Source organism: Mytilus trossulus, chromosome 4, assembly GCF_036588685.1.
Source record: "Mytilus trossulus isolate FHL-02 chromosome 4, PNRI_Mtr1.1.1.hap1, whole genome shotgun sequence".
Lineage (NCBI taxonomy): Eukaryota > Metazoa > Mollusca > Bivalvia > Mytilida > Mytilidae > Mytilus > Mytilus trossulus.
Window position 1 is genome coordinate 74,573,547 of NC_086376.1, and position 26,139 is coordinate 74,599,685.

The window sequence follows — 26,139 nt, forward strand, 5'->3', positions numbered from 1 at the left end:
TGACCAAAATTGTCAATTAACCCCATAAAAACACAAAAGCAGTCTTTTTTTTTTATTATTAAATTCTACTTTTATCTTTGATATTGTCAAGTGTCCTTTAATGATCCTATTAATGGTGAGACGTAAATAAACTATTTGTATTGTTTTGTATTGTCCTATGTTTAAAATGCACTGCAGCACATAGACCAAGGTGAGCAACACAGTCTCTTGAGAGCCTTAAGTTTTATTTTGGGCAAGATTATAACTTTCATTCTACTGGACAAATAACATGGCAGCCAATGCTTATCATTCTTCAGGCAACATTCACTTGCATTAATTCACAAAGTCTTTAAAAAAAATTAAAAAAATTGGCTTGAACCAATACCGACAACTGCATCAAGAAAATTGTGGAATACATTCATTTTCACCTTTATGATAAAAATATATAACAATAAAATGGAATAATCAATAATCTATCACATCTAAACAGAGTCAGCTTATTTTAACTGTATGTATAGTCACTGGATGTGCAATATATGCACAAATATATTAGTAATCTTATAAACTCAGAATACTTGGTATCACAGTTATTTTTTGGTATGAGAAATATTGTTCATTGAAAAAGTATTGTTTTATTCATTCAGCTGATATTTAATTTTCACTTTTTCTTCCCATCTTTCTTTGCTTCTTCTTCTGTTTGTGCTTCTCCCTCTCCTTCCTCTGGTTCAGGCAGAGGTGGAGGGGCTATGTGAGGGAATGCATTAGGTTCTAATGGTTTTAATTTGTCTTTTGTTTCTAATTGTTCTTCAATTTGCAAAAGTCTATTTATTTGCACAGTTCTCTCCCCTCTAACTGGTGCTCCAACTTTGATAAATCTTGCATTAACACCCACAGACTACAAAATAAGTTCAGTAAAATTATGAATAATGAGGTATTTGAAATAAAAAAGCATGTTAATGACCTGATGTAAATCTAAAGGAGTAGGTCCGGTAAGGACCGATTTTGGCCTCAAATTTCAGATTCATCTGACGAAAGATTTTGACCTCTTTTTAAACACGTAAGTGTCTATTTCATTTGATTCAATTAATTTATGTGTAAGATTTTAATTAATTTAGTCATTAAAATCGTTCTGATTCAAGCTTAAATTTGAAAAATCTACCAAATATGCTGAAAAATGTCACTTTTCAGATGGTTTTTGTCAAAAATGGAAGTGGCCGCATAAGTGTTCATCCTAAACCTTTATTTATGTTATGTATTATCATCAAATACAACTAACATTCAAATATTTAGGATGAACCCAAATGCGGCCACTTTCGTTTTACAGGGAAAACGTCTTAAATTTAACTAAAATGTTAGAATTATGAAGATTTCAGTAATTTAGCATGACTTATTGGTGCTAGTACCCGATATGTGTGCATTGTCTTGTGAAAAACAGCCCATATTTATGAAGCAGAAGCATTCTTCTGTCCATTAAATAATTAAAAGTTTACATTTTAACAATTTTGTAAAACTGCTATATTTTGGGGCCAAAAAAGGGTCTTACTGGACCTACTCCTTTACATTTTGTTCCTATCCAAGAAAATCTAGGCATAAAACAACGTAGTATTTCCTTTTATCCAATTACCAGTATTAATTGGTAATCAACTCTTTACAGCAAACCATTTTCTTTTCTGTATCCCTTTATTGAGATCAGTCATGGTTTTTCATACAACGTGTTCCAAAAACTATTTTGATGACGAATAAAATTTCCATCCAAATAAGGAGTCTTATTCATAGCAAACTCATACAGAGACCTTGTTTAGACTATTAGGGCAAACAGTTTATCTGGGCCTACATTCATAAATCTTTTTAAGGAAATGATATAGCAGCTTCTGTGTATCTTTTATTGATTTTATAGTTTTGTTGTTCTATATCTTTAAAATATACTCACAACTGCTTTTATTTTCTAAGAACTGAATATTTCTTTTTGTATTTTTATTGGGATGTATAATATAAGTGATGACTGTTGCAAATTGATCAAATTTTTCTTGAATTTTGTTTTAAGGATTTCTAAAAAATGTTGCAATGCTGTCAGAAAAGGAGTATCCAGTTATGTTTTAATGGGACATAATTCAATGCTTTAAAACACTACCAATAAAAATGATAGAATCTTTATGAAACATGTATGCAATGTAATATTTCATAATTTTTCTTTGTTTCAATTAATGGTATATATTATTTCAAACTTACAAAATCTGCCAGGAATGTGTCAGTAGTCTCCCCTTGACATGAAGACATAATTATCTGATTATCATCCTCTGAAAAAGAAAAAACTATCTAATTAAAAGTAGCACTATTTCAAATATATGTCTTCAATTAAATTGAATAAGTAGTCTTATTAAAAATACTAGCGCCCAACAAGAAAGATTCTCATGACAGACTAATAAATTTTCAATGATTTTGCAGTTCACAAAAACATTGAGGAATGAAAAGATTTAAACTATACACCTTTTAGGATCCCAAAATCCTGGGCCTAAAAACACGAAATCCTGAGGACCCGAATGAATTCTAATAAATTTAAATCCTGTCATCCCGAAATTTGAAAAGAAAATTCCCTGATCCCAAAAGTTTCAATCCCGAAATTCCCTTGCTTTAAAACAACAGATTCAAGAGTCCTGATAAAGGTCCTATCCCCCCTCTTTATTGGTACAAAATGTAGGTCAGTGTGACACACAAGTTGTTCAAAATCAAGAAATAAACCCACAAATTCAAGAATTCAAGATACATAATTTGACCATATACATGCTAACTGTCAGATACAGTGATGTTTTAGACAACTATTCCAGGTTTATTACACTTGTTAATTGAGGTATCTTCAATTCCTCATGTTTAGTTAAACTAATCGCAACACTTTATTAGTTCAAAATAACCCGTAACAAATCTTTAAGGCAATCTGTATGTATGTGCCTCTGCCAATTGAGCCTGTAAATCAGTGGGTGTTGTTTTTTGCTGTGTTACATATTTGTTTTCATTATTTTTTTGTACATTAATTAGGTAGTTAGTTTTCTTGATTTGAATTGTTTTACATTTGTCATTTTGGGGCCTTTTTTAGCTGACAATATGGTATGGGCTTTGCTCATTATTGAAAGCTGTATAGTGACCTATAGTTGTTAATTTCTGTGTCATTTGGTCTCTTGTGAAGAGTTGTTTCATTGGCAATGATACCACATCTTCTTTTTTATATTTATAGCACAATAGTTTATGGTTTTTACCTTCCATTTTTTTAACACAAGTAAGTATATCCGATACAGTATTTAACTGTTCTAACTTAAATGCAATTCCACTGGATTTAAAGTTTTCTGTGAGTTCTGTGTCTTTGAGTAGCCCTGGTCGATGGTATGCCTGACTACCAACAACTAAACATCTATCACTGATTCTATCACATAATCTCATCCAGGATTCTTCTTCCTTTAGAAATAATAGCAAGAAAATATGATTTAAAATTGTGACTAATTTCTCCAATACATATCAATAAAATGTAGTAAATAATTATTGAACAAATAAAATATTGTTCTTATCCCTTTCCTCCATTGAATTTTTTTTTTGCATACTTGATTCGCATAGGATTTTTTTAGTAAAATGCTGAACATATGATTTAAAGTATTAAGGCATTGCGAAAAACAACTATTTCATCAAATAGATTTAAGTCAGGTATTCCTATGATATTCCTTTTCATATTGGATACAAATTTTATTAAGTCTACTGCAGACACTTTGTAGTCAACGCATTTCAACTGAGGTACTACACAGGCGTCAAAAGGCGTCATTATGGAGTAAGGGGGGTGGCGTCAAAAGGCGTCATTATGGAGGAAAGGGTTACGATGGCATTCTTTACAGAAAGTGAATCAATTTGGTCAACAAAAAAATAGGGGGTCACGGACCATTTAAGTTCAAATTTTACTTTCAAACAGGTATTTAAAAGGAACAAATTTTTCATTGAAATGATAGGGAAAATAGAGGTGTTGATATATCTTTATCGGAATATAAAAAAAAACTTTCTATGACACTTTGGTCCAAAACTATTATAAAAAGCTGAAATATAGCTTTAGAGAATGAGCAAATAAAAAACATAGGTCATCGATCAGGAAAAAAATTATTTTGCCTTAAAACCCTAATTAAGGCTGGAAAATGGTGAAAATGGGTGAAATATCATTTTGACCCTTTAACAACTGTAGATAGAAAGAAAATATTCTATTATAGTCACATAACTACAATGATTCAACATTCCTAATTTATCAAAATATTTAAAAAAATTATAACGAATTTACGCCATATACTTTTGTTATTCATGCGTGAAATTATGCGCAGTCAAATAGTCGGGAGCCACCTCTAAAATGCAAGATCACATCATATGAATCTAACTGCTAATAATATATGTTGCTTAAGTCAGTACATTTTAAATTTTTATTGCCTATGTACAATGCTTGGACAATATTTAATGCTTATCTATTTTTAGTTTTATATATTGATATTTAGAAAAATGATTTTTTTTTATGCTATTTAATGTTGCTAAATTTGTCATTTTAAAAGAAAGCTTTGTAGAGGACCTTCAAGTCACCATTAAATTTCAAACAATTTTTCCATACTTTTTTTAAAAGAAATTCATAGAAATAACCAAAAAGAATTAAATTGAACTCTCAATTCATTTTTGACAAAAGCTTATTCATTTTAGGTGAAATGAAAGAAAATTAAAATTGCATTACATTATCTCTAAAAACAATTAGGCAAAATAATCCTAAATTGTAGTTTTATACCTGTTTCCTCATTGGATCAATGATAGCTATAATAGATGGATATCTTGTTAACAAGTCACTCCAGAACTCCACCAGATCATCAGCAACCTTGGAAATTCCAACCATTACCTCATATTTTCCTTTTTCCTATAATGAAGAAAATAGATGATTTTAAACAACATTAAGTTTTTCATAGGAATACTTGATTCTTTCTAAGAAATTCAGCATAAATGCATGACAAAAGAAGTCTTTGATTTATACATCATGGCACATATCTAGGCATTCAGGTATCAATAAGATCAGGAAAAAAATATGCCATTTATCTTGTATATGTATCTTCAATTATCATATACTTAGACTAAATAACATATAAATTTTACCGTATGATAATAGCATTAAATTGACGTAAATTTCATATTTTTCGAATTGGTGCTTAGCGGGCTGATATGAAAAGTTTATCACATGCTTCGATTGTTATCACATGCCTTTCCGTAACGTTATCACATGGCATTCCGGTGATACTCGGCCAATTCCGGAAAATGCACTTCAATGCTATGTTTTCAGTGAAAAACATTACAAAGTAGTGTACAAAACAATTATAATGGAAAGTATATCGTGTAAAATAATAAAAGTAATAAAAATAATTAAAAAACAAACAAATTATTAAATAAAAGCATTTTTTTAAAATTTCAGAAACATAATTTATAAAGTTTCTTTAAAAAAAATGACTTTTCCAAACAATGTTCATAATTATGTATATTGTTCAATCATTTTTTTTTTGTCGATTCGTTTATATTAAACTATTGTTTTTTTTTCTCTCTGTTGAGGAGGCATATGATAGAAAAAAGTCATATTGAATGTATCAAATTTTGGGTCCGACGTCGGTGAACGTTTTTACTCTTTAAACTTCGGGAAGCATGTAAAAGGATCAATACATTAATCTGTTATTTTTCTTTACTGTTGAAGCATATGATAAAAAGATCATAACATGTCATTTTTCATATCGCATGTATTATCAGCCCTCGGTCAATATCAGCCCTGAGCCATGCGGCTCTTGGGCTGATATTAAACCCTAGGGCTGATAATACATGCGATATGAAAAATGCCATGTAATAATCTGATATTATGATAATATATGTAAAACATGGCAAAGACTTGAAATATACAAATTATCTCCCTTATCTAATCCATCATTCATGCACCAGCTATCCCTTTTTAAGGAGATGAAAATTGTGTGAATAATGTAACAACAGTCGTACTAAATTCATATTAATATAAGATTGCAGAGATCAAAAGATGTCGACCAACAATATTTCTATGACACATAAAAACTCTTTCCCCCCAAAGAGATACATGTAGTGCACATTTCCTCTGTATTTAAGTTTTTAGAGAAGGTCTTAAACTCAATGAAACTTAACACCTATATCATACAATAACAATAAGCTCACACAGTGGTTCTCTGGCCATATTAGCTATTGTTACACACTAAATGTTAACATATTTTAACATGAGGTCACAGCAATCTAAAGCCAAACATTTCTGGCTCATAACAAATAACCACACATGTATATATATTTACACTTCAAGCATTTTTATGATTTTTAAACCATACATGTTGTTTAAATCTGCAGAAACAATTTCTTAAGTAAATATCTATTCCAACTAGCAGCATCATATTACATTACAAATGTGACAGCAAGCCCATTCTTAATATTCTATTTATAAATCCTTTAGATTTTATCATTTTGACTCACAGAATTTGACAAACTTTGTCTGTTTTAAAACATTTTGTCAAAAGCTTTTCAGATGGTTGTTTATATTCAAGTAACCTGTGCATTTGACAAAAAAAGAAAACTAGAAATAAACAAATGAAAATTGTGTTTGCATCGTACAAAAAAAAACATCCAGACTATCTAGCCTCTAAAATAATGCAGATAATTATCATACCACAGTGTCTTGTGAAGGTGGGAACTAAATTAAATTTTACCAGTATATATCAGTTTGAAAAAATTCTATGTACATCAATATTATCGGAAAGTTACATGGTTCAAACAGAGAAAACAACATAAAGTATAATGTTGGATTCTATGTCCACTTACTATTATCAAGTTTATTCTAAAAATGATCCTGTTCAAACCCACAGTACCAAACTACAAAATCTACAAATTATTAAATTGTTAAAATCTTGAACTACATTGCTTATCATTGTTAATTTTTAAAATATTTTTTTCTGTGTGACTTTTTTACTAAGATTTTATAAACACATTCATAAACAATGTTGTATGCAGGATTTGACTGAGTAATTAAAAAAAACCTATGTGATTATCAACAAAACAAGAAATATACAGTTATTTGTAAAAATTTAATGAGAAAAAAGAAATCCTCAATTGTGAATTGACTCTTTTTCTTTCAGTGAATTCAAATCTACATTATAATATTAAGAGATTACTTTGACATTTTCAATTTACTTACCAAAACTAAAGCAGTAAAATTTTTTTTTGGTTGGGGAGAGGAATGCCAGTTCAATCACCGTAGTTTTTGAATGGCTAAATTGAAAATTTGCAGGACTGAATCATTTGTAGTGGAAATGAAAATATTGCATGCATTGCATTATGATAACATGCTTATGTGATTTGACAGTGTTTGAACTAGGCAGACAAACTGAGTTGATTTTTAAAAAAAATAGAGATTCTAGGGATCCTGTGTCGCTCACCTTGGTTTATGTGCATTATAATTAAACAAAGGACACCGATGGATTCATGACAAAATTGTGTTTTGGTGATGGAGATGCCTTTGTAGACCTTACTTTACTGAACAATCTTGATTCTTACAATTATCTCTATGTATAATCAAATTGGCCCAGAATGTGAGTTGAAAATATTTTGTAAAAATTTACAAAATTTATGAAAATTGTAAAAAATTGACTATAAAGGGCAATAACTCCTTAACGGGTTAACTGACCATTTTGGTCATGTTGACTTGTTTTTAGATCTTACTTTGCTGAACATTATTGCTGTTTACAGTTTATTTCTATCTATAATAATATTCAAGATAATAACAAAAATCTGCAAAATTGTGAAAAAAGTGATGGAGAAAAGCTCGCTTAGGGCCAGGTGAGCCAAAAAAAGAAGGTTCATAAGGTCACAGTCCCTAGCAGGGAGAACATGTCACCCTATCCAGACACATTTTCTGACTGACCAGTTCTTGATCCTTTTTCATAAATGATGTGTTCATAATAATACATATCCAACTTTGATATATGGACTGAGCTACAGAAGTAAATGTTACCATTACTTGCTTTGGGAAATTAATTATGCATCCTGACCCATTTTATTACAGAAAAATATTAATCTGCCCAGAGCACCATTCAAAAATAAATTATGATGTGATATTATAACTGTACTATGTTTGAATATTATTACATGTATTATAAACTAAAAAGTTAAAAAATAATTCTACCTGACCTCATTTCATTTAAAAATGCCATTAGTTCTAAAAAAAAATCTAAAACTTGCAAAGCACATCAGTGAAATGTTAAAACTTCACATTCATACATTTGTGAATCTATGAATTACAATGTTAATGACACAAACACATGTTAGGTTGACATGAATACCAGTTACTACCTTGTGCATGTCCTGACCAGGGAAGTTTGCTACTTTATCACTTTTACCAGCCATGGGAACTGGATCCTGTGTTATAATATATATTATTTACCTTATACACAATAGTGGCAAGTGTCTCATGTAAAAACTGACTCTAAATCACATCTCCGGGTATAACACTTTGATAACTTGAAATTTGGAAAGTTTAGCATTATATATGCATCTTAACTGTTACATTTAGCTTATAAAAAGACAATGCTATAAATATGGTAAATCAAATGTGAACAATATTGATGATTACACTTTCACACCTGAATTTATTTTTTTGCTGGATTTCCTGGTCCAATATTTATTTGCATGAGCCCTTTGTCTGGTTGGAATTAATTTAACATGTACTACAGATAAAACTACCTCGTAATTTTGGTCATTGAAATCTTTTGAAGAACTGTAGTGATCTAATTATTCTGTCAGTGGCAAATTTTTTAGCAATTTTAATAGAAGCAACCAAAATACCAACTATATTTAGACCTTTTATTATTGCATTAAAAACAAACAAATAAATAAATAAATAGTAAATGATCAAAATCAAAAAAATAAAATTATCAAAAGTTATGAGAGGAGGTGGAGACTAAAGTCAGTCATGTGACACTAGAGAGCATAATCTAGGACATTACAACACATGAGTAAATACTATCACATGTGATATATGTGTCAGGTGATGGAGTTACACAAGATACAAACATATATAAATGACTTAAATGTATGGCTTTATTCCCATGTGTGTGATGTGACTGTGATGTGATAGCGTCATGTCCCTTAAAATAGTGCAAAAATCATTACAAAACATTTTAGAAGAGTGATTCAATTATACACACAGGCAACATGTTCAGTATATATATAATCTTCATTCAAAAAAAGCTTATTACTGTGGATTCATTTATTTTTGTGGGTACCAATTTTCATGGATTAAGAAAAACTTGCATAATTTCGTGGTTTTGCTGAAGTCTGCATACAAACCTATAGAAAAATTATCATTGAATATTTAATTTCGTGGTTTGACTGGCCCACGAAATCCACGAAAATTGGTATCCAACGAATAATAATGAATCCACAGTATCATAGTAAAAAAAAATATAATGATACTTAAATAAATAAATATGCTTTTAAAAAAGAATGTCTATATAAAAACATGATTGCAATTTTTAACTGAAAATATGATGAACTTTTTTTCCTTTCAAACTTCAAGTTAACAGTACTTACATAGTCAAACATTTCTTGTCCAGCACAGTTTAAACCAATAAAGAAGTCTTCTCCTGCTGTTAGTCCACAGTTAGTTATAGCTTCTTGAAGTAAGTCCAGTCCTTGTTCTGCTTTGTCAAATGTTGGACACATGGCACCAATGTCATTCACCAATTTTGTAGCAGTCTATTTAAATGATAATAATAATAATAATGTTCATAGTAGCATAAACTGAACTATCCACAAATTGAGCCCAAACTACTTCAAATGGTTATAGTACTTTTCTAAGACTAATCATCTTGAAATCACAAATACCCTTCATCATCAAAAATTCTTAAAAATCATAAATTCCGTAAAAAAGCCTATAAAAAGTGAATATGCTATATAGTATTAAATTTTGTAAATCACATCAGAAACTACAAAAACAATATGTATACAAATTACAGTTGTGTATGTAAAAATAAAGTGAACCAAAATCCATAGTGAATTCCCAATGCAAAATAATTGTGATGTCTTTTTTTCCAGGAACCAATGTGCTACTTCTAAATCTTATAAACGTGTTCCTTAACTACCTCAATCTACCTTCACCTAGCATAAATCTTAAATATACAATCAATGTCTCCATATAATGTCAAACTGCAGGTGACAAAGAATATCTTTCCTCAGATACTTTAAATAATTTTTTTATTATTTATTCATTTTTCAAATACTATATGTAGCTTGAAAAAATATTTAAAAAAGAAAAATAATTTCAGCAATAACTCTTTATAAATCCAAAACAGTATCTTGATAATCAATTACACTTGATGATATATGGGAAAAAAGAATAATCAGATATATATTAAAGGGGCGAAATGATAAAAATAATGATTATTATTGCTAATCTTTATGTCTAATTTAAATATCATATATATTTTATAACAACTAGCAGGTATGGGAGATTACTCTACTAATATTCTGAGGAAGGACCTCCCATTTTCAATACCCAACTTACTTCTTTAGCTCGCTGAAAGAAATAGATCTCAGCTATTATTCTTGATACAAATATTAATGTAATACTTACTTCCATCAGGATAAGATTTTATTTTAGACAACAGAAACCGAGAAAATACTATGCAATCAAATGACAACTCTTAATTTCCTGATAGTATTTATTATTTCAAAGCACTGATAAAGAGGACAGTAAGAAAAGCAAATCTGTTATCTTTGAACAGTTGTTGACAACAGATTTTAAGTTTTGAAAGACATACACATGTAGGTACAGCTGAGAAATAACTCTATAGTTCTCTTTCTGGTTATATATAAACTGAAACTTAGAGAATAGTGATGAGAGTGATCAGAAAGGGCTCTGCCTGTAAAAAAGTTCAGGTATTATAAACAAGGGATTATTATATCAAAATAAGAAGGTGTGGTATGAATGCCAATGAGACAACTCTCCATAAGAGACCAAATGACACATAAGTTAACATTAAGTATAAAAATAAGAAGTTGTGATACAATTGCCAATGGGACATTGCTCATGAAACAACTCTCCACAAGAAACCAAATGTCACAGAAGTTTACAACATTTTACTTTAAACAGTACAAAGGTTACAAAGCAGAAAAGAACAGTGCAGATAGATGTACAGTTTCTTCAGTTAAATTATTTAAGTGACTTTCAAAACTCAATTCCAATATTTTTACCCCTTCTGGTGATAAGAAACAGTCATACGGAGCATATTGATCTAATTCAAAACATGAAAAAGTGAGGCAAAAATAGAGCCCTTGTAAAAAAAAAATGCAACAGACAGTTCCACATGGCTCCTGTTCAGCTAATGTTTGGCAAGGCCTTAATTAAAGGGGCTCACGGGTCTAAATCAACTTTTTTTTCTAACATAGGATTTTGCTATTTTTTTCTATGGTTAAACTTTATCTTATACTTAATAAAAATATAAAATATAATTATGGGGTCACTGTTCATTTAAGCTCACAATCTGCCTCCGAAAAAAGCATACATTTTTGTTTTCTGTTGAACTAATGGGAGAAATATTGGTAATATCGAATTAAAAAAAGAACTAAATTACAGAAATCGCTTAAACTTAAAAATTATTTAGTTTATGTACAGCTTGTTTGAAAACAGTAATAAAATTTTTAGGTCACTGGTGAGTTAAAAAAATCATTTTAATTTAAATGTTAAAAAATGACATTTTTGCACTAAAGGGAGATAATTTGGTGCTTTTTTAATGATATAAACATTTTTAAAGTCATCTGTGGCCAAACCAAATCGGTTTGTCTGGGTGATTTTTGTACTATATTATAAAGTAATAACTAATAGTGTAATAAATAACATTTGTAATGAAATAACAAATGTTTTGATTTTTTGCTGATTTTTTTATACCTGCGAAGCCTCCTTAAAACATACTATGTTTTGGCAAGGCTCAAAACAGATATATTTGGCAAGGCCCTAAAACAGATAAATTTGGTGAGGCCTGTAAGAGATAAGTTTGGCAAGGCCCTATAACAAATTAATTTGCAGAGGCCTTAAAAAAGACAAGTTTGGCAAGGCCCTAAAAAGATAAGTTTGGTAAGGCCCTAAAAAAGAATTGTTTTATAAGGCCTTCGAAATCATTCTATCACCAACAACTTAAAAAGCATACTTCAATCTATCTTAAAAGATAAGAGTAGATTTCATCTCTTTCAGTACTACACATAACATAAAGTTTTATACCACAGGAGACTGATCTGAAACACTGCCATCTAGATCCTGAAAATTTGACTTCTAAAGGAAGGAAAGAATTTTTAATAACAAACATTTATACTTCTAAAATGTAAAAAATTGTACAGATTCGTTATTTTTAATAATATTTAGTTTTATTTCGCATAACATGTATCTATATAAAAAGTTGTATAAAAGGATTAATGAAATATGAAGTCTTATAACTTCTCTATTATGATCTATTACAACTACAAAAAGTACCTACCCCACCTTTGGCAAAGAACTGTTTGGCAACATAATTATATATCTGTTGAATGTATGTCATACTCTAAAAGAAAGAGAAAAAAATATTACATACAACTGCAAAAAATGATTTTAAAGTAAACCACTTTCAATTGAATCTTTCAACAATGTAAAAATGAGTAAATAATAATAAAACAATAATATTTATGTGAACAGTAGCATATATTTAACCAAAATAAAATTCAAAGAAGTAAATGGCAGAACCTTTTTAGTCAAATATTTGATTAAGTTCAAGTAAGGCGCTATATTGCCCCAATCCTAAAACTAACTAAGTCATGGGTTGAATATGGTTAACAAACCTTTTTGATAGGCATATCATGCTTAGGAATAACCATGAATTCCTTTACACAGTTTAGTTTTCCTGGTGCAGCTCTGCCACTTTGTATAATAGTCACCATGGGTAAGGGTACAGAAAACTTTTCTGGAATCTATTAAAAGAAAACAATTGTCTAAACAATAAATAAACTTTAGATCTTAATAGTCTTGCAACATGTATGTCTTACAGTCCTACTGTTATTATAGATCACTTTTACGTACATTTTGTAGCTGTTCCATGGAGCTGCTCTTTGATTTTAAGTATTTAAAGTAAATGATCAGTATTTTACAGTGAAGATGATTAACTCCGTTTACTATCTATGTAATTTTAAATTGTACTACAGGTATTTCTTTGCTGAAATAATTTCTAATTAGCAAAAATTTCAATTTCTTTATTCCTACCTCACCATGTCTTAGGCAAGCAACATGCTCATATATATCTACATGCTTAACTTGAGCTGCTGCACAACAAGTAGCTTGACTGATAGCTGTGAAGGCATTACTGCCACACATTAACTTTTCTTTAGGTTCATCAGGAACATATACAGCTGTCTGGCTCTTCCCCTTTCTACAAACAAATTGTAATGGCCAATAAAAAATTGTTGTACATTTTTCTAAGCTAAATGATTAAAATGAGGCTTTTAAATGTATGATTTGTAATTTCAAAAGCTTTTTAGCACTAATGATGCCAACATTCTATATGCATTAAATATTAGTTACTTGCGACTACTGGCCAATAGCTTAAGTAACGAGATGATTTCTACTAATCGCTAGCAATACTAAAGAAAATAACATTTTAACCGGACATAGTAACTAAAACAGCATGAATTGTTCAATCAAAGCATGAACACTTTCCTTTCAAACTACATTCATTGTTATTGTTGCTATACAATAACTAAGTTTCACAAAGTTAAAAGCACATGTTTAATGTATAAAAAGCAAGCATTCTGGAAAGCTTGAAGGCTTTTGGCAACTGAGTCTTGGTAGAAACAGTATGTACATAAATGAGGTAGGCATTCAATATATTGTATGTATACAAACATGTTAAAAATTGAAGCATTAATACAATGAGTAACCTTCTTTTTTATCAATAAAATCATGATTATTTTCAAAGGATAACAGAATTTTACTTTTCAAGCAACTCTTATCTTCTTGTCACTATTCCTTCAAATATTATAAATAAGATATTAGAAAAATTTACTGGGAAAGTGTACTATTTTTGCCAAACTTTAAAGGGATCTTCTTGTAATTGTTATCTAAAAAAACACATTTAATTTACTGTTCATTTCTGACCAATAACACAAAAATATGGTGTATAATAAATACTATAGTATATCAACATGCATATGTAATAAGAAAAACAGGTTGTAAAAAAACCCACACAATTCAAATATCTTTACAAATAAACAGAAATTTCATAAATGAAAATAACATGCAACTGCATCAAACATTGTAACTATCATTTATGATGATAAAGTGCTTTCTATCATTCTGAGAAAATCTAAATCTAGAATTAAAGTTTAACCAACAGCTTTATAGATGTATGTATATATGCACACTCAGTTAATGCTTCTTAAAATTCAGTTATCCTTTAAAATGAACATTAGAAACTGAAAATTTCTGAGGAAAAAAAAAAAAAAAAAGAATTTAAAATTTTATAATCAATTTCATTGATAATGAAAAAAAATATATTTTCAAGGATATTTAATTTTGTGGTTTTACCAAAGTCTGTAACAAATTTTACAAAATGTATACTTTGTTGAACATTTGACTTCCTAGATTACTTATACCCATAAAATCCATGGAAATTGGTATCCCTCAAATAATAATGAATCCAGAGTCATAATGATTACATGTACATGATTATGGTAAATGCTTTTTTAAATAAAGACTTAAATAACATCATATACAAATGAGAAAAAATTTAGCAGACACCACTGAAATTGGGTACAATGTGATAATAGAAATTTGAGTAGAAGATATATCAGAGATTAAAATTGACAGTTTGCAGATATAAAAGAATAACAGTGTAAATTTGTCTACATTTAAGTTCTATTAAACACCATTCTATAGCTAAAATGTGCATGTAGTAATTATTATACATTTTTCTCAGTAGAAATCAGTATACTTTAAGAGATTTTTGCACCAAAACCTCCTAAATTTAGTGTAAACAACTCACTTCTTTGGAGGACTTGCACTGAAATAAAGCATTCAGTATGAACAATTTTTATAAAAATAAAATTGAGATTGGAAAAAGGGAATGTGTCAAAGAGACAACCCAACCATAGAGCAGACCAAACAGCCAAAGGCCACCAATGGGTCTGCAATGCAGTAAGAAACTTCCACACCTGGAGGCGTCCTTCAGCTGGCCTCTAAATAATATGTATACTAGTTCAGTGATAATGGACGATTGTTATGTTTCATTCTGATAAACTACAGAATCTCCAACATTAAAATTGGTTTTTACAGTGAAACCTGTCAAAACCAAAACCTTTGGGACAATTGAACGATTTTTTAAGATTAGACAGGTGTTTGTTTAACACACATTAAATTACAAAAAATATTAATATAGGAGTTCTGGTTAATATGCTGGTTTGGTTTTTAACAGGTTTTCCTGTAATGCACCTCCAAAAGCAGGTTTATCTATTTTTTAAATAATGAAAACTATCTTCTTTATATTTTAGTGTTATTTTCTACTTTTGATGAAGGAAAGGTTTTGTGCAGGAAAAAGTTAATACTAAATATTAAATATCAAATAAATTATGCAATTGAATGGGTTAAAGTCTACCTTACTTTCTAAAATAATATATATATTATAACAGAGTTAAAATGACTTTCAGATGTGTTTAGGTTTTTAATGCTAATGTGTGAGACTCAAAGAATTTATCATTAATTATGTTTTATATTATATATTCTACTTGGACAATAAGTTAATATATATCTAATTGATAATGGACATTTTACAATCAAAGTGACAATAATGCCTCAGGGCTTAATCCTTTATCCTTCTTAAATTAGAGACATTGCTAAAAGAGTTGTATCAATTATTTATCTTTCTTTATCTGGATAATAACTTGTTTATATTTGTCAACATATTATGTAATAATTGATCTTAGATTATTGTTTAATTCTCATATATATATTATTGTACTATTTTGAAAAAGATATAAGTTTGGAAGTCACAGGCTTGGTGACAAGTTCCAGTCTTGGAAATAAATTATATACTAAGTGGAATTAATCTTCTGTGTATTACTGTTAGTTAATAGTGCATGGTTATTTAGGTTTAACATTTAGTTGTGACCGAATCCTCATATCAGTCTCCTAGTTTTAGACTGTGGATTTCTTGGTTACACATGGTCGAGGACCGGCTTTTCCGGCAACCTCAGCAGCACAGCGAGTTACCCCCAAGAAGAGAAACTTCGTTTAATGACAATATGAACTACTCATTCCAACCACAGTGGAGACAATGGAACTATTTTCCTTGCCAGCTACCAACAATGCCAACATGTGGAAGATGTGGAAATAAACATTTATATAAAGTATGTTATTCATTAGCTAGGAGTTGCTATAAGTGTAAGAAAATAGGACATTATGCAAGGATGTGCAAAACTAGTGTTAAACCAAAATTGGAACTTAATGCATTGAATTCAAAGCACAAAAGCAATAGGCAAATTCAAAGAGACAAGAAGAGAATGAACACATACATTCAGAACAAGAAAACATGTCGTGAACTACCATTTTCGAACTTAAAGGATACAAATTTTGGGAAATATTTGGATGTAACATGTGTGATTAAAACAGAACTGAAAAATGTTAAGCAGAAATACAAGGATAATCAAATTGACCAGCAAAATCGTGTGAATGAATTACAGTCTCAATTAGAAAAATTAGTAAATGAAATGATTCAAGCTCGGCAAATAATTACCAAATTCATTGACCAAACATCAGATTTAAAGCAGGAAAATGAAAAACTCTCAATAACTGTAGACCAAAACAAAGAGTCAGAAGCTGAAACAAATCAAATACTGGAAGAACTTATAAAAAAGAACAGTGAACTATCAGAGGAACTAGAGGAATATAAAGAGTTCGAAGAAGAAAATACAATGTTTGATTCTGACGGTGAGGAAACATATTTTATTACAAACAAAGATGTGGACAAAATGCTGGAAGAACAAAGTGACACTCATCTAAAATTAGTTTCAAAACTTGAGGATGAAAATAGAACTCTAACAAGTAAAATGGAACATCTGACATCAGTTCAATGTGCAAATTCAACCATCAAGAAACAAGAAACTAACCTTAATACAGACACGCGTATGTCTCCAATGGATATTGTTAACAAATTGATTCAAAACCAAAATTCAAAACATTCAACAAAACATAATTCAAAGAAGTCAAAACGCAAATCTCTTGTTTCCAAAAATACATCTTAAGATTTAAGGTGTTATTCAAAAACATGTGGAAATGTTTTAGTCGGACAGGGAGAAATGTATAACAGAGTTAAAATGACTTTCAGATGTGTTTAGGTTTTTAATGCTAATGTGTGAGACTCAAAGAATTTATCATTAATTATGTTTTATATTATATATTCTACTTGGACAATAAGTTAATATATATCTAATTGATAATGGACATTTTACAATCAAAGTGACAATAATGCCTCAGGGCTTAATCCTTTATCCTTCTTAAATTAGAGACATTGCTAAAAGAGTTGTATCAATTATTTATCTTTCTTTATCTGGATAATAACTTGTTTATATTTGTCAACATATTATGTAATAATTGATCTTAGATTATTGTTTAATTCTCATATATATATTATTGTACTATTTTGAAAAAGATATAAGTTTGGAAGTCACAGGCTTGGTGACAAGTTCCAGTCTTGGAAATAAATTATATACTAAGTGGAATTAATCTTCTGTGTATTACTGTTAGTTAATAGTGCATGGTTATTTAGGTTTAACATTTAGTTGTGACCGAATCCTCATATCAGTCTCCTAGTTTTAGACTGTGGATTTCTTGGTTACAATATCCATGATATTTTTTCAGTGTTTTATATCCATGTATCCACTCCAATATCAAATTTGTAAATAATTTTTGTTCTGAAAAAACTTTTTTGAAAGCTTGTTAAGTGAAAATTAATTATGCATTATTCATCAAAATAGTATATACATTTGTACATATGTTTTGATTTACTGAAAAACAAGCTAACTAAATAATAAAATTTTGTCAAGTTTCCAGCTTCTTACCCTTATAAAGCTTGACACGATAACAGATCCAGAATGATTTCCTTACTTATAATGTGGGTTTTTTTGGTGAAAAAAATTATTAAAAAACAATAAATGAAGAACGTGTTCATGCTTGCATATAACATATGTATGTATTCAAGAATGGTAAAAGTGATGCAACCAAATTTGAACTTGATATGTGTTTTGTTGCAATCGTAATCATTTGAACTAGCTGTGGCCATGCCTTTTTTTTTTTAATAAAACCACCAACTGCTAATTTCAAATTTATCTGGATCTGATCATGTTAACAGTTCTATCTACCTAGCAAAACATACTTAGCAGAATTTTTGCCTTTTTTGCCACTAGCAACACTAGCTTTATCATCTTCCCTGTGTGAGGATTCACCATCATCTTTTATCATTTCTTCTGCTTCTTTTGCCAATCTCTCATCTTCAATTACTTTTAATTCTTCATACAATTTCCTGTTGGAGAAAGTTAGACACTTATTTTTATTTAACTAAGACTACAGTCCTTAATTTTGTTGATGTTAATAAAAACATTACAATTTAAACAGCACTGTTTTGGTTTATTTTAATCACAAGCTAAAGTTAGCATGAAATTTATGTATTATCTTACCTCTTTGTAGTTTTCTACATATAGATTTTATATGTTTTTATGTTTATTGTTTTTTCATTTAATCTGACAGGCTGTTGGTTTTTCTTATTTGATTGAAAACTGTTTCACATTTTGTCATGTTTGTGCCTTTTATAGCTGTCTATATTGTATAAATTTTGATCATTGTTGATGTTGTATAGCTGCTTAAATCTATGTTATTTGGACTCTGGTTGATAGTTTTCTCAATTGGAATCTTTAGCCCATCTCCTTCTTCTTAGACATTTGGTCAATTTGAAGTTGAGTCTTAATGAAAATAGGACAATACCAACACAAAGTGGATAAAAAGTCCAGTTTAACAGAATAATCATACATGAATATACCATCTGGAAGCACTAAAGGTCAAATATATAAGCTTTTTTATCATTATCTTACATGATAACTCTATCCACTTCAGCTTGTTGTGTTGGGTCTGTGGCATGAATTCTGTTGTTTATATCACTGTTCAATATGTTAATAGCAGCGCTGATGTTCTCCTGTCTCTGTTGGTCATCAACTTCTCTCTCTTCTACTCTTACATTATCCAGGAGGGAACTGTTGGTTGTTGAACTTACATGGGTATACAGCAACTGTGAATAAAAGAAAACGTGTTTTTGTGAATAGTATAGTTAACATTAAACAATATTCTGATATGACTCTCCTTTAATAACAGCTTACATACTTTCAGGACTCTTTATGAATCCAATATCAGTAATATGTAAGTTAATATTCTTTTAAAACCTTTTCAATTCTCAGGTAGGATTCTTGTTAAAACTCTCTCCTCTTTTTTTGAAAGGTAATATTATTCAATTATTGACTGGCTGTGTGGGGAATAGCACATTTGTTGTTCTTCAGATGCCAGTTATTCCTCGAGGCCAAGCAAGGGCACTAGTTAATAATAAATAGACAAACAAATATCCTACCTACATTTTGTAATAACTTTAAAACGGCTCTAATTAGAATCAACCACTTATAACAATTAGTAAATAAAGGTGAATGATTTCTGTTATAGTGTTATTATCAAAAGTACCTTGTCTTCATTTTTAACTGTGCCATGGACTTCTGTCTGAACAGTTGGCTGTCCTTTACTGTCATAAGCTTGTCTTGCAGTAATCTAATACAAATAAAATAAAAAATGAAAAAAAACTCATTAATATTTGGGACAATACCCCTAATGCGCCTTGAAATGAGGAACACAAAAGTCACGTGTAAACAAAAAATCTCTGTGTAGTGATATTTGACACATTTCTATGATAAACAAATGACTGAGCTGAACCATTAGTGTTAATTTAGAAAGTAAGGGAACACAGAATAAATGTGTAAAAACCATGGAGCTATGAATGTGTTCAAAGTATTAAAATTTCAAAGAACTTATTGTGTTAAAATTGGGATTTTTTTACCATGAGGAGCCACATCGCAAAAGGATATTTGGGGTTTGCTAAATTACAGAAAAATGAATCACACTTCGTACCCCGAAAATTTAACCACATATGTAAAAATGTCTCAGCTTCGAAACAAGCCATCATACATATACAAGTTTACAATGTGGGCTGAGCAACAGAAGAAAACGTTACCATTATGGCCTACGGAGAAACAATTGCGCATATTGCCCCATTTGACAACAATCTATAATGCAAAACAAACATAAAAAGACATTGTTTTTTATTTAGATTAGACCGCTGTTTTTCCCCGTTTGAATGGTTTAACACTAGTAATTTTGGGTCCCTTTATAGCTTGTTGTTATGTGTGAGCCAAGGCTTCGCGTTGAAGGTCGTACATTGACCTACATGTATAATGGTTTACTTTTATAAATTGTTATTTGAATGGAGAGTTGTCTCATTGGCACTCACACCACATCTTCCTATATCTATATAATATTCATGTTGAATTTCATTTTACCTTTTTTTTCCAAAATATATGCAAACTATTCATTAGTAGGAGCTCTTTGATTTACCAAGTATTAATTCACTAATAAAATGGTCTGATAAGCTTAATTCTATTAAAAACATTCACATACTAAAATTCTTAGGTTATATATATTTACCTTTGAAACTGTTGGTGGCTTTGCCAAAGTTTCGAAATACTTCGACTGAAAAAGAGACAAACAAATATTCAATAACATCTACTGGTCTACTGAAAATAATCAACACTTCAAAGGAATAGGGCTTGTAAAGATTTCACTTCATATAAAAAAATACATGCAACTAGATCATATAGTATCAATGGTTGTTGTTTGTTGGTGTGGTTCATAACTTTCAACTTTTTTGATTCCCCTCATCTGCACAGAAATCTACTTCCTTTTTTCCAGTCTTGTTTGCATGAGACTTTGAATATAATACAAATTTATCAGTCTAGTAATAAATAGAAAGGAACTCAATACCAATACACCTTATCGCTAATCCTTACTGACCCAGCCGATTGAACTTTTGACACTTACAACAATTAATCACTTTTCCATTGTGGCGTCAGATATTTTGTATTATGATGTCAAAATTTTACAGGAACCTGCGTCATATCCAGTAATGGCGGACATATAGTGATAAGCTGTATTCATTTTTAATAATTGTTTGATATGAAAAAAAAAGTTACCTCAATACCTGATGTCAGCATTTCTTTGTTAACATTGAAAATGACATCATAACTCTTCTTCTTCCGAATACGGGAGTAGACTCCTAGGTAGGAGTGTAAAACTTCCCGGAATAAAATAACGTCACAACTGTAATCCCTACCTAACATCAGAACCAAAATCGGAAGCATTTTGGTATTTCTGTTTTTTATCTAAAAGATTTTGCAGTTGAAATATGCTTCAATTAAAAAAAAATCATGCAGACTTTGTCCCTTTTCACAGGTAATGCCTGCCTCATATTATTGAAATTTCAGGTGTCATTCTGTCCATCAAATAATTGGCAGACAGCAGTACCATTCAGTCATTCCTGTAACCAGTATACATTGTACATTCAAATGTTGCAATTTGTGTTTCGTAACAAAATGTTTTATTTTTAATAAATGATAAATCTTACCAAATAACCATACACATCTGCAGGATTATCATAAAACATGGAATTCATTATTTCTTCTATTTTCTTCGGGACACCATTTTCGTTGTAATATTTCACAGCCCTCTGCTTGGCTTCATATAACTCTCTTTTTTCTCGGGTTGAAGCCATTGTTTATGTTTTCGGTTAGAAGTTGAAAATACGCGTCGGAGACTACTTATTTGAAAACAAATCAAGATGTGTTTAAATTACTTATAAACTTTCTTAATTTCTATCAACTGACAGTGAAAGTTATATAATATTTGTGGAAAGGGGTTTCATCTGCGAAATGTTTGGAAAAATTACTGTTTGACGTCCATCTTGAACGTTGTCTAGGTTATTTTGGTTTCGTTGTTTCGCATTCGCAAAATCTCCCCACAAAACAACCAAGCTTATAAATAAAATGCTTTTTAAAACACATCGAATACATTTGAATTTTTTTATTCGATTGAAATGCAATGGATTAGATTTATTTTCGTTTTTTAAATTACTTACGAAACAAATGAATGCAGGTGCGCAAACTATCTAACTACCAATTCTAGAAACGGAAAATAGAGACAACAACGACAAAAAAAACTTTTTTTTAATATCTTTTTATTCTTTATTCAAAAAGACTTGAAAATATATTTTGATTTTGAAGTTTTCCTTCATTGTATTCAGTTATGTACGCTTATTTGTAGATCTTTTTTTTTTTTTTATCAATTTAGAACATTTTCAGTTAGTTTATAAATACCATTTTGTGACCTTCAACATCTTATCCTTTATACCCATGTCAGATTTTTTATTACTGCTTTATTTTTATTTAAGATGCAAGCTTAAAAACTTCTGTATAAGATTGACAATTTATGGACAATAACTCCAAAATAGGTTGTTCCATTTAAAAACCAGATGTTCCACAGGGTGTAGCTTTATACGACCACAGAGGTCGACAACCCTGTTGGGGGCAAGTATGGACACAACATTCAAGCTGGATACGTCCCTGAATTTAGATTGTGATTAATCAGTTGAGACAGCATAGGTTTTTGACACCGAATGAATGTGGTCTACTGAACTTAGATTTTTTTTGCTTTTGAGCAATTTACTATGCTGCTGAATATTAATCCTCTCAAAGAAATAATAAGAAGAAATTTTCCTTTTAAATTCTGAAATCTGAAATGAGAGAAAAAAATTACCCCCCTTTCCCTTATTCCAAAAATGATCTCAATTCAAATTTCTAATGGAGGTTGCAACAATAACTACTCATTTAAATACAGCATAAAATATTAAAATATAGAATTTCATATAGTCATGGTTAAAATTAATATTAATTAATAGTAACTTCTAAAAAAATAAATGTGGATTGTGTCCAAAAGGACACAATTGATGCCCCAGCTAGCATATAACGTTAGAAGGGAACATAACTCAAGAACTGTAAAAGTGAAGCTGCAAAAAATTGAACTTAAACTGAGTTTAGAGGTTATATTAAAGCATTATATACATATTTCATTAAATTTAGTTGAGACAAACTTAAGTTAAGAGAACAGAAACTAAAAAAAATCTACAATTTTTCCACTTGTAAAGGGGCATAACCCTAGAATAGTAATCAAAGTGCTTGTAATCACTGAATGGTAAATATTGCTTTAATTCATCAGTTGGTAATTAAGTGAATATTGCATTGTATATTGTATATAGCATTGGTTTTAGGTGATTCAACAACCATTCCCGACAAAGAATGATAACTCCAATTAATTGACTTGAAACTACAAAAATGCTTGTTTTGGCCCCCTTTTGGCCCTTTATTCCTAGACTGTTTGCCCTAAAAATAGAACAATTGAAATACTTATCCACAACTTATTGTTCTGACACTAGATAAATGCTATTTTTAGGCCCTTTATGCCCCCTATTCCTAAACCTTAGGGACCATAATCCCCAAAGCCAATTCCAAGCTTCCTTTTGTGGTTATTAACATTGTGTTAAAATTTTATTGATTTCTGTTTACTCTTATGAGTTATTATCCGGAAGCCATCTGTTTTTAGATGAGGCTGATGACGATGACGATGACGCCAACGTGATACCAATATTCGACCACAATTTTTTTTGCCGTCATATAAAAAGTCAACAAGAGATAGACCATCACCTGTTGTTCACTTTTATTGTGTTGAACTTCTATAAATTTTAATGTTTTATTTAAAAGTGTATGAGCCAATAACAGCATTTTACCCAGATGTACTATTTTTAGAAACTGTGGCCATATTTAAGGGCATGATACAGTTTTGATCCTGTATTTAAATTTTGATGAAAATTTCCATATCTATAGGCTATTTTTTTCCTGATTATATCAAATATGTAATAAAATATAACTTCATGTGCTACTTTTTAAGTAAAATGAGGTCAAAATTTCAGATATTAACTCAAAATTAGGATTGTGGATGAATTTCCCTTTCGACAGAAATAAATAACTTTTTTGTTTTAAAAGATAAACACCAGCTGTTTTTTGCTAAATTATTTGTAATTTCTGTTCCATATAAATGGCATATAAATTTATGCATTCTGTTTTTACAAATAACTCATACTTATCAAATGTTCATGAATGTAGAAAAAAATGTCAATTTTTCCTGTACATTTATCAAAGGTGTAGGTTTGGTAAGGCCTTAAAATGGCCCCTCTTTTTAGCCTAAATCTTAAATTGGGATTTATTGACAAATACTACAATAAATAATAGCTAATACAGTGACTAGATAGGAAATAAGTCTTTTTGTTGCAAATTTACATTCCTACGTTTTATTCATGACGTAACACATGGTGCTTATTTTGATTTTCCAAGAAAAAAAATGAAAATGGGTAAATTTCCATTGAATACTTGACAGGAAACATAGAGTGCATGCGTCGACAAAAAAGATTTTTGACAATTATGTTTGTAATGACATTTTACATGTCAAGATTGAATATTAAGGTTGTCGACGGCATGCGCTCTATGTTTCCTAACTTTAAATTTGGTTGAAATACTGCCAATTTTGTCAAATTTCACCATAATCCCTTATTTTGACCTAACTGGGATGTAACAATCAATGCTTTAGAATAAAACTTTGTAAATAATTGATTCAAAAAACTTTCTCACATGTATTTAACTCAACTTAAAATATTTTTTATCTGGTAGATTAACTTTATAATTGGGGCCCAATATGACCCTTACTGAACTTATTTACGTTTTCATAAAAATTGGTACAAATAATCTTCATACCTAATCAAACCAAATATCGTTTTAAAAAGAGGGGTCCATGAACTCATTTTCAAGTTAAATACGTTTAAAATGCATCTTTGCTGATATGTCAGTATGATGTTGCGAAAAATAACATTTGACATTAGCAACATCACTACCTTCCCTGTTACTGTATCCTTCCCAAGCTTCAGTTTTTAACCTTTGGAACATTCACTTAAAGTTTGGTGGTATATGGCCAAGTAGTTTCAGAGAAGATTTTTAAAAAAAGTTAATGACAACAGATCTTCTAAGTCAGATAAGCTAAAAAAAACACCTGTCAAGACATTGAGTAAAAGAAAATAACTAAAAAAAGAAATTAATTGATAATGTCATCACTTGCATTAGTTTGGCTATTTATTCTCTCTATCTGTTATCTTTAACATTCTCATATAAAAAAAAAGCCAACATCACAGAGAGCCCGTTTGAATGGTTTTACACTAGTAATTTTGGGGCCCTTTATAGCTTGTTGTTCGGAGTGAGCCAAGGCTCCGTGTTGAAGGCCGTACTTTAACCTATAATGGTTTAATTTTTAAATTGTTATTTGGATGGAGAGTTGTCTCATTGGCACTCACACCACATCTTCCTATATCCATTAAACTTCAAAATACAAATACCGGTAAACATTATAAAATAAAACCATGAAACAGGTCTGCAATTTGCATTTTACTAGTGGCAACTGGCACGTAATGCCAATGAATTATACCTGTGTCTGGAGAAATGCCAAATTGAAAATAGATCTTATCTAACCCTGAGAAATTACAAAGTTTATAAGCCAGCCATTCACATAAATTCCTTCACCTTAAAATATGAGTGAAAATAAAAGTTTAAAATGAAAATATAGCATTTCTGGACCAAGGATAGACAAGACAGTTACCATCAGGAACAAGTCTTGGCATAAATACTAAATAGTTATCAAAAGTACCAGGATTATAATTTTATACGCCAGACGCGCGTTTCGTCTACATAAGACTCATCAGTGACGCTCAGATCAAAATAGTTAAAAAGCCAAATAAATACAAAGTTGAAGAGCATTGAGTATCCAAAATTCCAAAATGTTGTGCCAAACACAGTTAACAAAGG

General features: G+C 30.1%; 1 protein-coding gene across 3 annotated transcripts; it reads right to left on the bottom strand.

Annotated features, from left to right (window-relative positions):
• Nucleotides 1-396: 396 nt before the first annotated feature.
• LOC134715964 (enolase 4-like) lies at nt 397-22,165 on the bottom strand. 3 transcript variants are annotated; one of them, XM_063578563.1, is made up of 15 exons: nt 21,807-22,165; nt 20,831-20,875; nt 19,817-19,900; nt 19,183-19,376; nt 18,471-18,617; nt 15,087-15,104; nt 13,310-13,475; nt 12,892-13,020; nt 12,555-12,617; nt 9,616-9,780; nt 8,377-8,442; nt 4,772-4,897; nt 3,231-3,426; nt 2,209-2,276; nt 397-874 (listed from the first exon to the last, which is right to left on the bottom strand). In XM_063578563.1, the coding sequence occupies exons 1-15, from the start codon at nt 21,951-21,953 to the stop codon at nt 638-640; spliced, it is 1,851 nt and encodes a 616-aa protein (XP_063434633.1). In that variant the 5' UTR covers nt 21,954-22,165; the 3' UTR covers nt 397-637. The 3 variants fall into 3 exon arrangements, with proteins under 3 accessions (XP_063434633.1, XP_063434634.1, XP_063434635.1); XM_063578564.1 differs by lacking the exon at nt 15,087-15,104; XM_063578565.1 differs by lacking the exon at nt 8,377-8,442.
• Nucleotides 22,166-26,139: the final 3,974 nt, after the last annotated feature.

What these genes read in the sequence shown, in the direction of transcription:
- LOC134715964 (XM_063578563.1), bottom strand. Translation starts at nt 21,953, where the DNA reads ATGGCTTCAACCCGAGAAAAAAGAGAGTTATATGAAGCCAAGCAGAGG. An exon ending in GAAGTGGATAGAGTTATCAT is followed by an intron (nt 18,618 to 19,182) that starts GTAAGATAATGA and finishes TTTCTCCAACAG; the next exon opens with GAAATTGTATGAAGAATTAA. An exon ending in CTTGCCTAAGACATGGTGAG is followed by an intron (nt 13,021 to 13,309) that starts GTAGGAATAAAG and finishes TTCTTTTAATAG; the next exon opens with ATTCCAGAAAAGTTTTCTGT.